This window comes from Pyrus communis, chromosome 10 (assembly GCF_041283825.1).
Source record: "Pyrus communis isolate YQ-2024b chromosome 10, ASM4128382v1, whole genome shotgun sequence".
Taxonomy (NCBI): domain Eukaryota; kingdom Viridiplantae; phylum Streptophyta; class Magnoliopsida; order Rosales; family Rosaceae; genus Pyrus; species Pyrus communis.
Genome location: NC_142574.1, coordinates 18,053,487 through 18,067,765, shown reverse-complemented (window position 1 = coordinate 18,067,765; position 14,279 = coordinate 18,053,487). Strand labels below are relative to the sequence as shown.

Here is a 14,279-nt window from a genome sequence, read left to right as displayed (position 1 = left end):
TTCAACTTCTTGGATACAAGGACAAGATTCGGGTGGTCGGAATGATAAAGGGAAAAAACACCATCGGAAGAAGAAGAGTCAGCCATGGGAACGGCAGAGAAAGCTGCCGAAAAAAAAAATTAGGGCTAGGGTTATAAACCTGCTCTGTATACCATGTAGAAAAAGGTATGTAGGCTAAAAATATATTTGTTATTGATACGTGAATGTGGAAAAATGGAAGAGAATGCTTTTTTTCTCATTGTGTTTCTCTACAAGATTACAAGGATATATATACATGATACAAGTGTATAGGTAGGACAAGGTAGCCGTCCTAGTGTGTAGGTAGGACAAGGTAGGACGGCTGTAGAGGACAAGGTAGCCGTCCTAGTGTTTAGGTAGGACAAGGTAGGACGGCTGTAGGACGGCTTGACGGCTGTAGGACGGCTAGTGTGTAGGTAGGACAAGGTAGGACGGCTGTAGGACGGCTTATTCTTCCGATAATAATATTATATACAATTACACAAGGACTCTAACCATATTCCTTATTTGTCTAACAGTTTTGAGTTCAACGTTCTGGACCTCGATCCTCTCCCTGGGAGGAACAACAAGTTGAAGCAGTCAAAGAAAATGATTAGAAATTAAAAATAAAGAATTTGAGCTGAGATGTTTGTAAGCCTTGTAGCCGAGGGATTTTTTTCCTAGTGACCGGTATTAAAAGGATACTCCAAGTCATAAAATAGGTGGAGACACATGGATAAATATATTATTTCCTCATATATAGAGTATCCGTTTAAATACCCGTATTTCGAAAAATCTATTACGATCAAGGGATTCCTAGTGTTAGTCATTGTTGTTGTAAAGCTTTGGGTCTCCAAGTAATTTACCGAACTTTTGTGTTGGTGTGCAAGTTGGGGGTTTTGTTTAACATTACAAAATATTTTTAATATTAGGATTACTTTGATTAACATTTTGTGCTTTTAAGGATAAATCAACAAACAGATATTTTAGCAAAATTATTGACTTTAGCTGAAAAGGAGAAGTATTTCAATTGAGTTATGCTAGAAGATATTCAAGACAAAATGATCATCGACCTATATCAAAATATATTATTATACTTCTCGAACTAAATTGAATCTTTTGTTGTAAGCCTACTTTGGTAAGGGAAAAGAGAGAAGATGAGACATAGGAAGAAAGAGAGAAAAGAGAGTTGGAGGATTCATATGATGATGTTTTTCACCATTTTGTGTCTTTATTTATAATAAAAATAGTGGGTTTACTTGCCCTACAAGTAATACAAGGTCCAATAGGAAGGATCTTAAACATAATAAAAAAAGTTGAAGTTACACTATAAAACTAATTGGCAATATAAAGAGTAGTCCAATTACTTATAAGCACATGCAAGATCTCTCCTCTCATCAATGTAGAATTCATTCTCAACACGCTCCCTCATGTGTGATGAATTTTAAGCTTAACACGTGAACAATACAATACGGTAACGTGGAGCATGTGTGGCTATTTGGCTTCATACGTCAGACAACTTGCTCTGGTACAATGAAGAAGTTGAGGTTCCACCATAAAATCAATTGGCAATATAGGAAGTAGCCCAACTACTCAAAGTCCCTCCTCCCATTAATGTAAGATTCATTCTCAACACATAATCCTAAACACAATCTACTAGGATTTACCCATCACAAATAATTAAATTAGAATTGCAAAACTCCCTCAAGTGTGTAAATACTCAAGTAGAGGGTGCATCAAGTTATTATGGATGATATAGAAGTAGTTAATGAAGTCATCTCTAGTCAGCACAATGACTAAACGCAAGTCTCAAATAGGAAATTCATATAAGAAGTAAGTTTCACAAAACCTAGAGTTTTTCAGTGCACCTAGAACACAGGATGATACACCACATGTCACTATATAAGTAGTAGAGAATGTTAAAAAATTAACAACTTAAATAACTAAACGTTCTGTATAATGACTAAATGTTTTTACTTATATAACGACATGTGATGTACCACTTATGTTCTAGACACAATAAAAAATTTCTTCACAAAACCTAGTTATGATAACATGGAACAAATCCAGAGTCTAATGAGAAAATTGAGTAAATCATTTGGGTCGTTGTAATATATTACAAAAAGATCACGTAGCATGGAGAATATACATACAGATACATACATACATCCATACATACGAATATTGTGTATGTATAATGGAGTCCGGCAGGTAGCAACACAGAACACGGCTAGCACGCAACTTCCATCTCATTAAACTAATTAACCCGATCATGAAGTTGACTCATTACAAAGGAGCATCGACTTTGTGCATAAAATTAATCAACTACTAGTTAAGTAGGAGAAAATTAGACAACATGACTATTAAAAGTTAGGCAACCTCTCTCTACAACTTCTTTTTATCTCTCTCTCGTTTAAGGCAATTAATCTATGTGCGCACAAATACTTTCTTGATTCAAAAGTAAATCATTGACTTACACGTATTTAATTAGATAAATTTTGGTTCTGAGTAATAGCGTAAGATAATTAATCTCTGTGCGTGCAAATACTTTCTTCGAATCTTTGTTTGTTTCCTCTAATTTTGAATTGGTGTTTAGGATGTAATAATTGATGTTATAAGTTATTTTATTTTCAGAAATTTGAAATGAAAATTGATTTAGTATTAGACTAGCGATTACTTATTGTAGCTTTGTATTAGACTTGTTTTTTGATGGATTTTGTGGTTACCACTTACAATTACTAATAAAAGCTTTAGGAAATTCTGCATTGACTTACACGTATTTAATTAGATAAATTTTGGTTCTGAGTTATAGCGTAAGATAATTAATCTCTGTGCGTGCAAATACTTTCTTCGAATCTTTGTTTGTTTCCTCTAATTTTGAATTGGTGTTTAGGGTGTAATAATTGACGTTATAAGTTATTTTATTTTCAGAAATTTGAAATGAAATTTGATTTAGTATTAGACTAGCGATTACTTATTGTAGCTTTGTATTAGACTTGTTTTTCATGGATTTTGTGGTTACCACTTACAATTACTAATAAAAGCTTTAGGAAATTCTGCATTGGAGTTTCTGATCGTTCACGTACATGCAAACTGAATTCGGTTTGAGTATATCATAAGCATGCGTGGTCCCCCGACTCGAAAGCGTGGGTCGAGTTATCATGACCCTTTTACTGGAGAATATAAGCTTGAACTCCTTCAGCAATCTCTTCCTTTCATTTTTGTGCTGTATTATCTGTATATGGATTTGTAACCAGTAAAGATCTTGAACGTAATTCTAAACTCAATCTATTAAGATCTATACAATCACAATCCTAATTAAATTAAAACTGCAACTTTTTTTTTGAGTACATAAATACTTAAGTAAATGTCGCATCAAGTCCTTATAAATAATACAGAAGTTGTTAATGAAATCATCTCGTCTAATCGACACAATGAATAAGCGCAAGTCTCAAATAGAAGATTCATATAAGAAGTAAGTCTAGTCGACACATGCATGGGATATAACCCACAATTTTTAATGAGAAAAAGTGAGTTAATTAATTAGTTGGATCGTTGCAAATTGCAATATAATATAGAAAAGTTTACGTAGCATGGATAAATATATAATGGAGACAGGCAGGTAGCAATACAGAAGACAGCTAGCATGCAACTTCCATCTCATTAAACTAATTAAACTGATTATAAAGTTGACTTTCGTTACACAGGAGCATCGACTTTGTGCACAAAATTAATCAACTACTAATTAAGTAGCACATGATCATCAAAAGGCAACTAATCTCTCGTTTAAGGTAATTAATTTTTGTGCGCGCAAATACTTTCTTGATTCATAGATAAACCACTGACTTGCATATCTATAATTATATAAATTTTGAATTGAAACTATAGTTTAAATATAATTTAGTGTATTTCTTCGAATCTTTTGTTTGTTTTCTGTGTTTTTGAATTGGAGTTTAGGGTATAATAATTGATGTTATAAGTTATTTTATTTTCAGATATTTGAAATGAAATTTGATTTAGTCTTAGACTAGTGATTACTTATTTGAACTTGTCGCTTTGTATTAGACTTGTTTTTCATGGATTTTGTGGTGTATGGATACCACTTACTATTACTAATAAAAGCTTTAGGAAATTCTGCATATTGGAGTTTCTTGATCGGTCAATGTATATGCAAACTGAATTCGGCTTGTGTATATCGTAAGCAGAAAGTGGATGTGTGGTTATCTCTGACTAGAAAGCGTGAATTGAATTTTCATGACCCTTTTAATGGAGAATGGAAGATTGAACTCCTTCAGTGCTCTCTCCCTCTCTTTTTTGTGCTGTATTATTTGTATATGGATTTGTAACCAGTAGATCTTAAACACATATACTATCACCTGGTCCACCTGAGGTACCCCCTTGCTATACTTTCCTGGCTCCCCCCGCCGATATGTGCATATCTGTGTGTGTTTATGTATCTATATATGGGTGTGTTTGCAGGTTATGAGAGATACAGTTTGGTTTGCAGGTAATTAATATGGCGTCTTCATCTTCTGCTGCTGCTGCTATCTCACCTCGAAGAAAGCATGATGTGTTCCTTAGTTTCAGAGGTGAGGACACCCGCGACACTTTCACCAGCCACCTTCATGCTGCTTTACTTCGAAAGAAACTTGACACCTACATAGATTACAAACTGGAGAGAGGGGATGAAATCGGACCTGCCCTTCTAGACGCTATTGGAAAATCAAAGCTTTCGGTGATCATTTTCTCAAAAAACTAAGCTTCTTCCACATGGTGTTGGGATGAACTCTTGCATATACTAGGATGCAAGGAAAGGGATGGACAGTTTGTTATACCCATTTTTTACGACATCAGTCCAGCGGATGTACCAAAACAGAAGGGGAGTTATGCATTTGCATTTGCTCAACTTGAAGAACGTCAAGGACTGCATGGACAAGGTGCTTGAGTGGAGGGATGCTTTGGAGAAAGCTGCCAACCTATCTGGCTTTGATAATTCAAACAAAACCGGGTAACTATGCACCTCTTGCATAATTTTTGAACCTCTTTGCACCTCATTAAGACATATTTAATTGGTATCTATTTTTTGACCTTCTTAATCATATTTTTCAGGACAGGGGCCGATTTCGTTGAGAAAGTTGTCCAAGTTATATTGACCAAATTGAATTGCAACAGTCAAGTGATTCTAAGGACCTCGTTGGAATTGAAACCAAAATCGAGGAAATTGAGCGTTATTATGCATTGATTCACCAGATATTTGGACTGTAGGTATATGGTGAATGGGAGGTATTGGCAAGACCACCCTTGCTGGTGCTGTATTTAACCGACTCACTTCTAAATTCGAAGCTTCTTGTTTTCTCGCAAATGTTAGGGAGAAGTCAGAACAAGAAGGGCCAAAGAACTTGCAGAATATACTTCTTCGTGAGATATTAAACGAGAAAGATCTGACCATTGGCACTCCATCTATAGGATCTAAGCTTGTCCGTGAAAGGCTCGGCCGTACAAAGGTCCTCATTGTTCTTGATGATGTGAATGATTCAGAACAATTAGAACTTCTAGTTGGAGATGATGTTCGGTTTGGTCCAAAAAGCAGAATCATTGTAACAACTAGAGATAGGAGCCTACTGAATGAAATGGTTGGTGAGGACAAAATTTATGAGGTCAAGGGATTAAAACATGACGAAGCCCTTCAGCTCTTTCAAATGCATGCTTTCAAGAATAAGTCTCCTACAAAAGATTATACAGAGTTTTCAAGAAAGGTGATAGATTATATTAAAGGCGTTCCATTGGCTTTTAAAACTTTGGGTGCTTTATTCCATCGCTGCAAAACAAAAGAAGACTAGGATGAAGAGTTGAGAAAATTGAAAAAGTTTCCTAGCGAAAAAATACTGAATGTATTGAGACTTAGTTATAATGGATTAGAAGAAAATGAGAGGAAAGCTTCCTTGATATCACATGCTTTCTTAAAGGGATGGATGTTGATTCTGCGAAAAGAATGATACATTTTCGAGGTTTCTTTGCAAACGGAATTCAAGTTCTCGTTGATAAGTCTCTAATATCAATTTCAATGACGAATTGCTTAGAGATGCATGATTTGCTGAAGGAAATGGGTCAGAAAATTGTTTGCGAACAATGTGCAGATGAGCCTGGAAAACGTAATAGGTTGTGGGCTCCTGAAGACGTTGTTGAGAGAACTTGTCCCACTAACCTGGACAGAAGGAATACTGCACGTGGGTACAATATTCCTTGTCAGCAGACTACCACATGGTTTCAGCTCATGTGCTCTGATGTGTTGCAGCATGGGCAGCAATCACGCCACCTTTACAACATTTGTTTATTGCATGCGTGTGTGTAAGATGTATATAAAACAACCAACTGCCATTACAGCAGAACAAGAATAACACAACCAAATATTAAACTTAATATGGTATCAGAGCAGATACAATCCTTTGCTCTGCTCTGCCTTCACTCTTCCGCTGCTATACTGTGAACAGCGACATCTGTTACTGCAGCAACCAGTGCACTGCAAGCTGCACACTCGCTGCCTTGCCGTCGCAAAGCTGTTACACAGCCATCGTCGCTGCTCTACCTGTCACAGCCATTAAGCACAGCCAAGCACAGCCACTGCACACTGCCTGCCGACATGGCAACTGACTCTTCCAGCAAACACACCAAATACGAAGATCCCAGCGATCCTCTTTATCTTCATCACTCTGATCAGCCTGGAGCGATTCTCGTCACACACCTTTTGAATGACGAAAATTACTCCACTTGGAGCCGAGCCATGGCCATGGCCCTCAATGCTAAGAACAAGGAAGGATTCATCAATGGATCCATTAAAAGGCCCGAGTCTGCATCCACAAGTGAATTCCAACAGTGGACTCGTTGCAACAACCTTGTGAAATCCTGGCCGCTCAACTCTGTCTCGAAAGATATCGGAGCAAGTGTCATCTACAACAATGTTGCAGCTGATATTTGGAATGAGTTGAAGGAACGTTTCTCTCACACAAACAGTGTACATCTCTTCCATATTGAACAAGAGATACATGGAAGTGTTCAAGGAAATTTGAACATTGGTGCATATTATACCAAACTGAAAAGTTTTTGGGATGAACGTGATGCCATGTGCACTCTCCCAACCTGTACATGTGGAGTTGCAAAAGAATTAATGCAGTTTCAGCAAAGTCAGAAAACCATGAAGTTTCTCATGGGCCTTAATGAATCCTACGCTGCGGTTCGTGGGCAACTTTTACTTATGGATCCCCTCCCTGTTGTCAACAAAGCTTTCTCACTTATTATTCAAGATGAGAAGCAAAGAACAATTTCAATGCATGCTCCTGAAAGGTCCTCAGTCATCGATACCGCAGCTTTCGCCGTGCGGGATAACATGCGAAACTCTGGTAGGAATTTTTCTCCAAGAAATTCCGATCTAAAATGTGGTCGTTGTGATGCAACTGGACACACTTCAGATACCTATCGTGCACACCTCAAGTGCGACTACTGTAATTGGAGAGGTCACACCATTGATCAATGCCGCAAACTGAAAAAAAAGGAAAGACAACAGCAATAGGGGAGATTATCAGGATCGCAGGGGTTCCAATTACAAGGCTAATCATGTTGATACCCAGCCAACGCCTCCAGCAACATCTCCTTCATCCTACAGCCTCACTTCTGAGCAATATCACAATCTGCTTGCACTCCTTGATAAGAGTCAATCTAACTCCACATCTAATCATGTCGGTACCACCTCTACTATGAATAACTTGTCAGGTAGAGTTTTTTGTGCTTCTGCTCTCAATAAGGGAAGGGACTGGATTTTTGATACAGGCGCCACAGACCACATGGTCTGCTCACCAAGCTTAATGACCACAAGTGTTCCGGTATACAATCGACAAATGCACTTACCCAATCATGCACTTGCCGATGTCACACATATTGGCACAGTTCATCTCTCGAATGATCTCACCCTTCACAACGTGCTTTGTGTTCCATCATTTAAACTGAATTGAATTTCTGTCAGCAAACTCACTAATACCTCATCTTGCTTTGTCATCTTCACTGATAAAATGTGTCTACTTCAGGGCCAACGATCGGGGAAGATGATTGGGACGGGAACTGAACGAAAAGGACTCTACAACCTTGATAATGTGATGAAAACCAGGTGCAATTCAGCGTCAATTGTTGCCTCTTCTTCTTCTCAGCTTTGGCATCAACGCCTTGGCCATCTTTCCAACAAGACCTTACGGCATCTCTCTACTTGCATTAAAAATTTGAATTTTTGTAGCATTGATGATTGTTTGATCTGTCCATTAGCCAAACAAACACATGCTCCTTTTCCTTTGAGTTCTATCACCACAAAGGCTCCTTTTGAGTTAATTCATGTTGACATTTGGGGAGGTTACCATGTTCCCATTATCACAGGGGCACAATATTTCTTAACTATTGTGGATGATTTCTCAAGATGCACATGGGTTTATTTAATGAATCACAAATCAGATGCACAATCTTATCTCATCACTTTCATCCACCTTGTTGAAACACAATTTTCCAGACGAGTCAAGGTTCTTCGTAGTGATAACGGTCCAGAATTTTCTATGACCCAATTTTTTTCAGATAAGGGGATTCTCCATCAAACAAGTTGTGTCTCTACTCCCCAACAAAACAGGGTAGCAGAGCGCAAACACCGCCACTTACTCAATGTTGCTAGAGCCTTACTTTTTCAATCTCATCTTCCTAAGAAATTTTGGGGTGATGCAATCCTCACTGCCACTTATCTCATAAATCGGACTCCCACTCCTCTTCTTCAAGGCAAATCACCCTATGAAGTACTTCACCACAAACAGCCAGCGTATGCACATTTGCGAGTGTTTGGTTGCTTATGTTTTTCTTCCACCCACCACCATCGTCCCACAAAATTTGATGCAAGAGCCACACGGTGTCTTTTTCTTGGGTATCCATATGGCACAAAGGGATATCGAGTTTACGACCTTCACACGGGTAAAATCTTTATCTCCCGTGATGTTATTTTCCATGAACATGTGTTCCCTTTTTTATCTTCTGCTGCAGTTTCACCACTTGTGTTTCCACATACTCAAGAAACTGCCTATGATGATCTCATCATTCATCCGTCCATTCTACTAGAGCAGGATTCCGTCGATCCATCCTCTTCTTCGCTGGTGAGTCCTGTTTCGGTTTCATCTCCTTTTCTTTCCACCTCACCACCTCGTCTTAAACGATCCACTCATGCACCTGGTTATCTTCAACAATATCACATCGACATCAACCTCCCTTCTCGGTTCGTCCCTTCATCTCACTCGGCGTTGACCAAAGTACCAGGTACTCCTTACCCTTTGTCTAATGTCCTCACATACGATCGTTTATCTGCTCGACATCGTGATTTCACCACTTCCATTTCAGCTGCCATAGAACCCAGCTCATTCTCACAGGCTATACGCGACCCTCACTGGCGTTTCGCTATGGAAGAAAAACTGGCAGCCCTTGCTGCGAATAGGACATGGTCTCTGCAACCATTGCCCCCTGGCAAGAAACCGGATGTAAATGGGTTTACAAAATCAAATTTCGATCCGATGGATCCATTGAGAGATATAAAGCACGCTTGGTTGCCAAAGGTTATAGCCAAATTGAAGGCTTAGACTATCGAGAAACCTTTGCTCCGGTTGCAAAATTGACTACAATTCGTCTACTCCTTGCTGTTGCCTCGGTCCAATAATGGCACCTCCACCAGCTTGATGTTAATAACGCTTTCCTCCATGGTGATCTTGAAGAAGATGTCTACATGTCCTTGCCTCCTGGTTTCGGAGGAAAGGGGGAGACACGAGTTTGTAAACTTCATAAATCTTTGTATGGGCTTAAGCAAGCCTCTCGTCAATGGTTTATCAAACTCTCTTGTGCTCTTTGAAAGGCCGGTTATCAACAATCCAAGGCAGATTATTCATTGTTCGTCCGAAACCATGATGGTAAATTCACTGCCCTCTTTGTCTATGTTGATGATATTATCTTGGCATGAAATAACATACAAGCAATTGAAGATACCAAGTCTTTTCTTATGAAGCAATTCAAGTTGAAAGACCTTGGCCAATTAAGATATTTCTTGGGCATTGAAATTGCTCGCTCTAGCAAGGGGATCACCCTCTCACAGCGAAAATATGCCCTTGAAATACTCGAGGATGCAGGTCATCTTGGCGCAAAACTAGCCACCTCTCCTATGGAGCAAAACTTATCACTCAGAAAGGACGAAGGACAATGGGTTACTGATCCTTCCTCTTATCGACGACTTGTTGGGAGACTAATCTACCTGACAATCACGCGCCCTGATTTGGTGTATGTTGTCCATATTCTTAGTCAATTTATGGAGAAGCCTCGAACTCCACACTTGGAGGCAGCCCAGCGAGTCTTACGATACGTTAAGCACACACCAGGGCAAGGTATTTTTCTTTCTGCAAGAAGTCCAATTCAATTGAATGTTTTTTGTGATGCGGATTGGGCCAGATGTCGAGACACACGACGTTCTACCACCGGATACTGTGTATTTCTTGGAGAATCCTTGATCTCCTGGAAAAGCAAGAAACAAAATACTATGTCACGTTCTAGTGCAGAGGCGGAGTATCGTTCAATGACAGCAACTTGTTGTGAAGTCACTTGGTTGAAATCTGTTCTACAAGACTTGGGTATCAAACATAAACGTCCAGTCAAGTTATATTGTGATAATCAAGCGGCACTTCACATCGCTTCGAATCCGGTCTTTCACGAAAGAACCAAACACATAGAAATTGACTGCCATCTTGTACGAGAAAGGGTTCAAAGTGGAATGATCGAGACATCTCACATCTCAACCATTAAACAACCAGCCGACATCTTCACAAAGCCACTGAGCTTATACCAGTTTACGACTTTGCTTTGCAAGTTAGGAATAATCAACATTCATTCCAAACTTGAGGGGGAGTGTTGAGAGAACTTGCCCCACTAACCTGGACAGAAGGAATACTGCACGTGGGTACAACCTGGACAGAAGGAATACTGCACATGGGTACAATATTCCTTGTCAGCAAACTACCACATGGTTTCAGCTCATGTGCTCTGATGTGTTGCAGCATGGGCAGCAAGCACGCCACCTTTACAACATTTGTTTATTGCATGCGTGTGTGTAAGATGTATATAAAACAACCAACTGCCATTACAGCAGAACAAGAATAACACAACCAAATATTAAACTTAATAGACGTCTATCATGTTCTGGAGAATAATACAGTAAGATCCTAAAACTTTCTTAAACCAAAAATAAAGTACATGAGCTGTCTACAAGAAAACACAAAGGAAACTCGTTTTTGATAAGCCTATCAGATGTAAAGTAGTTTCGAGTAAACTTTGTTGTATATATTTTTCTCATTTTATACTTCGCTCTTGATTTTCAGGGAACTGCAAAGGTTCAGTGCATATACGTTGACACGTCTAGCATTACAAGGCTACAACTCTCCAGTTCATCCTTCAAAGAGATGTATAATCTGAGATTGCTAAAGATTCATAGTTCTGAGGAGTTTCCCAAATTTATAGGTTTTCAAGATGCTATCTTTGGCGAGGTGTACTACAAGATTGACCTTTCTCAAGGTCTTGAGTCTCTTCCCAATGCTCTCAGGTATCTCTACTGGGACCGATACCCTTTGAAATCTCTTCCATCAAAGTTTTCTCCAAACAATCTTGTTGAGCTTCGAATGCCCTATAGCAGACTTGAGGCGCCACTTTGGAATAAAAACCAGGTACATATACTTACTTGAGTTAACCTTGTATGAAATATGGTGGATGTGGAACTTTATTTCAGCGAAGTTAATAAATTTCTCTTTAATTTGTTACAGATTCTTGGAAACTTGAAAGTTATTGATCTTAGTTATTGCACACATCTGGCTGAGGTTCCAGATCTCTCTCGCAGTTCAAAAATTGAGCATATAAATTTTTCTGGTTGCGTAAGATTGACACGGATTCCTTCATATTTCAAAGATTTTGACAAGCTTACTTATCTTCATCTGGGACACTGTGAAAATCTAAAATCTTTTCCTCAGATGCCTGACAATATTGAATTCTTAGATTTATCTTTCACGACAATAAAGGACTTGCCCACATCTTCGATTCAGTGTCTCCTTGGTCTCACTACACTTAAACTGAGTTATTGCAATAGGCTGGTGAGTCTACCAAAGAACATTTGTAAGTTGAGATCTCTTGAGAGCCTTGACCTCACTGGTTGCCTTCGATTCAAGTACTTCCCAGAAATTTTGGAGCCTATGGAACATCTGAAATTTCTTAGTTTACAAGGAACAGCGGTTAAAGAGCTACATTCATCGATAGGAATGCTAATTGGGCTTCAAAGTTTAATCCTCGATAGGTGCGAAAACCTTGAGTTTGTCCCAGACAGCATATACAGTTTAAAACATCTTAAGAAGTTGAGCTTTACTGGCTGCCTGAGTCTCAACAATTTAAATCTCTCACTCGGTTTGTGCTCTTTGGAACTAATAAGCCTATGTTCCTGTATTGAATTAGAAATCCCCAACCTCCTCATGTTTTTACCCTGGTTACGAGATTTAGATCTAGGAGGAACCGAAATTGAGTGCATACCTTCAAGCATCAAACGAGGTTGTCAATTGTCTCACCTGCGGTTAAACTATTGCAGAAACCTTCGATCTTTACCAGAGCTCCCTGTACTATGTAGTCTTGAAGCAAATGACTGCAGGTCACTGACGACAGTGTCAAGTTCAAGAAATTCACTCACACAAGCTTGGGATAAATATGAATTGTTTCGAGGGAGTTATTATTTTACTGAATGCCCAAACCTGGATGATAAGGCACGGAGCAACATAGTCACTGACGCACACCTAAGAATTATGCGAGTTGCAACTGCGCCATCCAAGGAAGTAGAATGTTATAAGGTCTCTCTTTCTCTCTCACATGCGCACACACTGTCTATTTCACTTCTGCCACTTTATTCAAGAGTTTAATAATTTTGATGTGCATCACTATCACAGGATATCTCTAATGGGACTTCAGTTAGCATTGTCTGTAAGGGGAATGAAATTCCAAATTGGTTCAGCCATCAGAACAACGGAAGTTCAATAACTGTCAAGCTTCCTCCAGATTGGTACGGTACATATTTCTTGGGTTTCGCTCTATCTCTTGTTTATAAACCCGGTCAATTCATTTCTCATCCGCAGAGTATGAAGTTTGGATGTCAGTGCACTTTCAAAACTGCTAATGGTGAAAGCCGGAAAATCAATTACCCTTCCTATTTTCCTTTTAATGGAAAAGGGTACGACGATTTGAAGTCCGGTCATGTGTATGTGTGGTATAGTGCGTTTTCCATTGGAGAGGGAGCATTCACTCGTTTTTACAAACTTGTCACCGAGGCCTCTTTTGACTTCCACCTCCTAGACTGTGAGAGCAACTCCAGTGTTGGAGCCCTCCCCCCTGGCAATACACTATTCAATCCACCTAATGAACAGTAACTGCCCTTAATGAACAGTAAGTAGCCCTGGCAATAGAATTTGCATCTCCACCGTTACACTTCAATAACCCTAGCAATAGGCAATAAAATATTAGTATTTTTTTTATTATAAAATAATACAAAATAATTTTAATTGTAATATCGGATAAGATTTTTAATCGTTCTCGTTGCGCCACGTGTCATTATCCAAAATATTATTAAATAATACAAAATAATATAATTATTGGTGATGAATTTCTGATAAGATTATTAACCAATCACGTCGCGCCACGTGTCATAATCGGTTCACAATCTTTGAGGATAGATTTCCATCAGATTTTTAACGAATGACGACATGCCACGTGTCATAATCTGTTCACAATCTTTGAGGATAGATTTCCATCAGATTTGTAACGAATGACGGCATGCCACGTGGCATTATGCAGAACCTAATCCTTTCTGAATCCTCTATATAATCCACCATCCATCTTCACAAATCTCACACCAAAATTCTCAAGATCTCTATCATTATTCATAGTTTCTGCTTCCTTATTCACAAAAATTTGTATCATTATTCATAGTTTCTGTTTCTTTCTTTCAATGTCGTCTTCTTCTTCCTCAAGGATGATGTGGGAATACAATCAGGAAGAGGAAGAATTGTTTAACGAATCTGAAGCAATCTTCAATCACCAGAGGGTAAGAAATGAGAGGGAAGAGGATGAGGAGCATCAAATGAGAAATGACGAAGTAAGAAGGGGCAGAGCCTCACATTCCCGTCGAGTCATCCAAGCTGCAGCTC

The 14,279-nt window shown here is 38.8% G+C and overlaps 1 protein-coding gene across 1 annotated transcript; it reads left to right on the top strand.

The window, feature by feature from the left end:
* Positions 1 to 4,374: 4,374 nt before the first annotated feature.
* LOC137730217 (disease resistance-like protein DSC1) lies at positions 4,375 to 13,502 on the top strand. Its single transcript, XM_088678070.1, is given in 10 exon segments — positions 4,375 to 4,914; positions 4,916 to 5,005; positions 5,107 to 5,159; positions 5,162 to 5,221; positions 5,224 to 5,925; positions 5,928 to 6,177; positions 11,238 to 11,262; positions 11,427 to 11,768; positions 11,865 to 12,929; positions 13,026 to 13,502. Coding segments are annotated over 10 exon segments (3,465 nt in total). The 5' UTR covers positions 4,375 to 4,513.
* Positions 13,503 to 14,279: the final 777 nt, after the last annotated feature.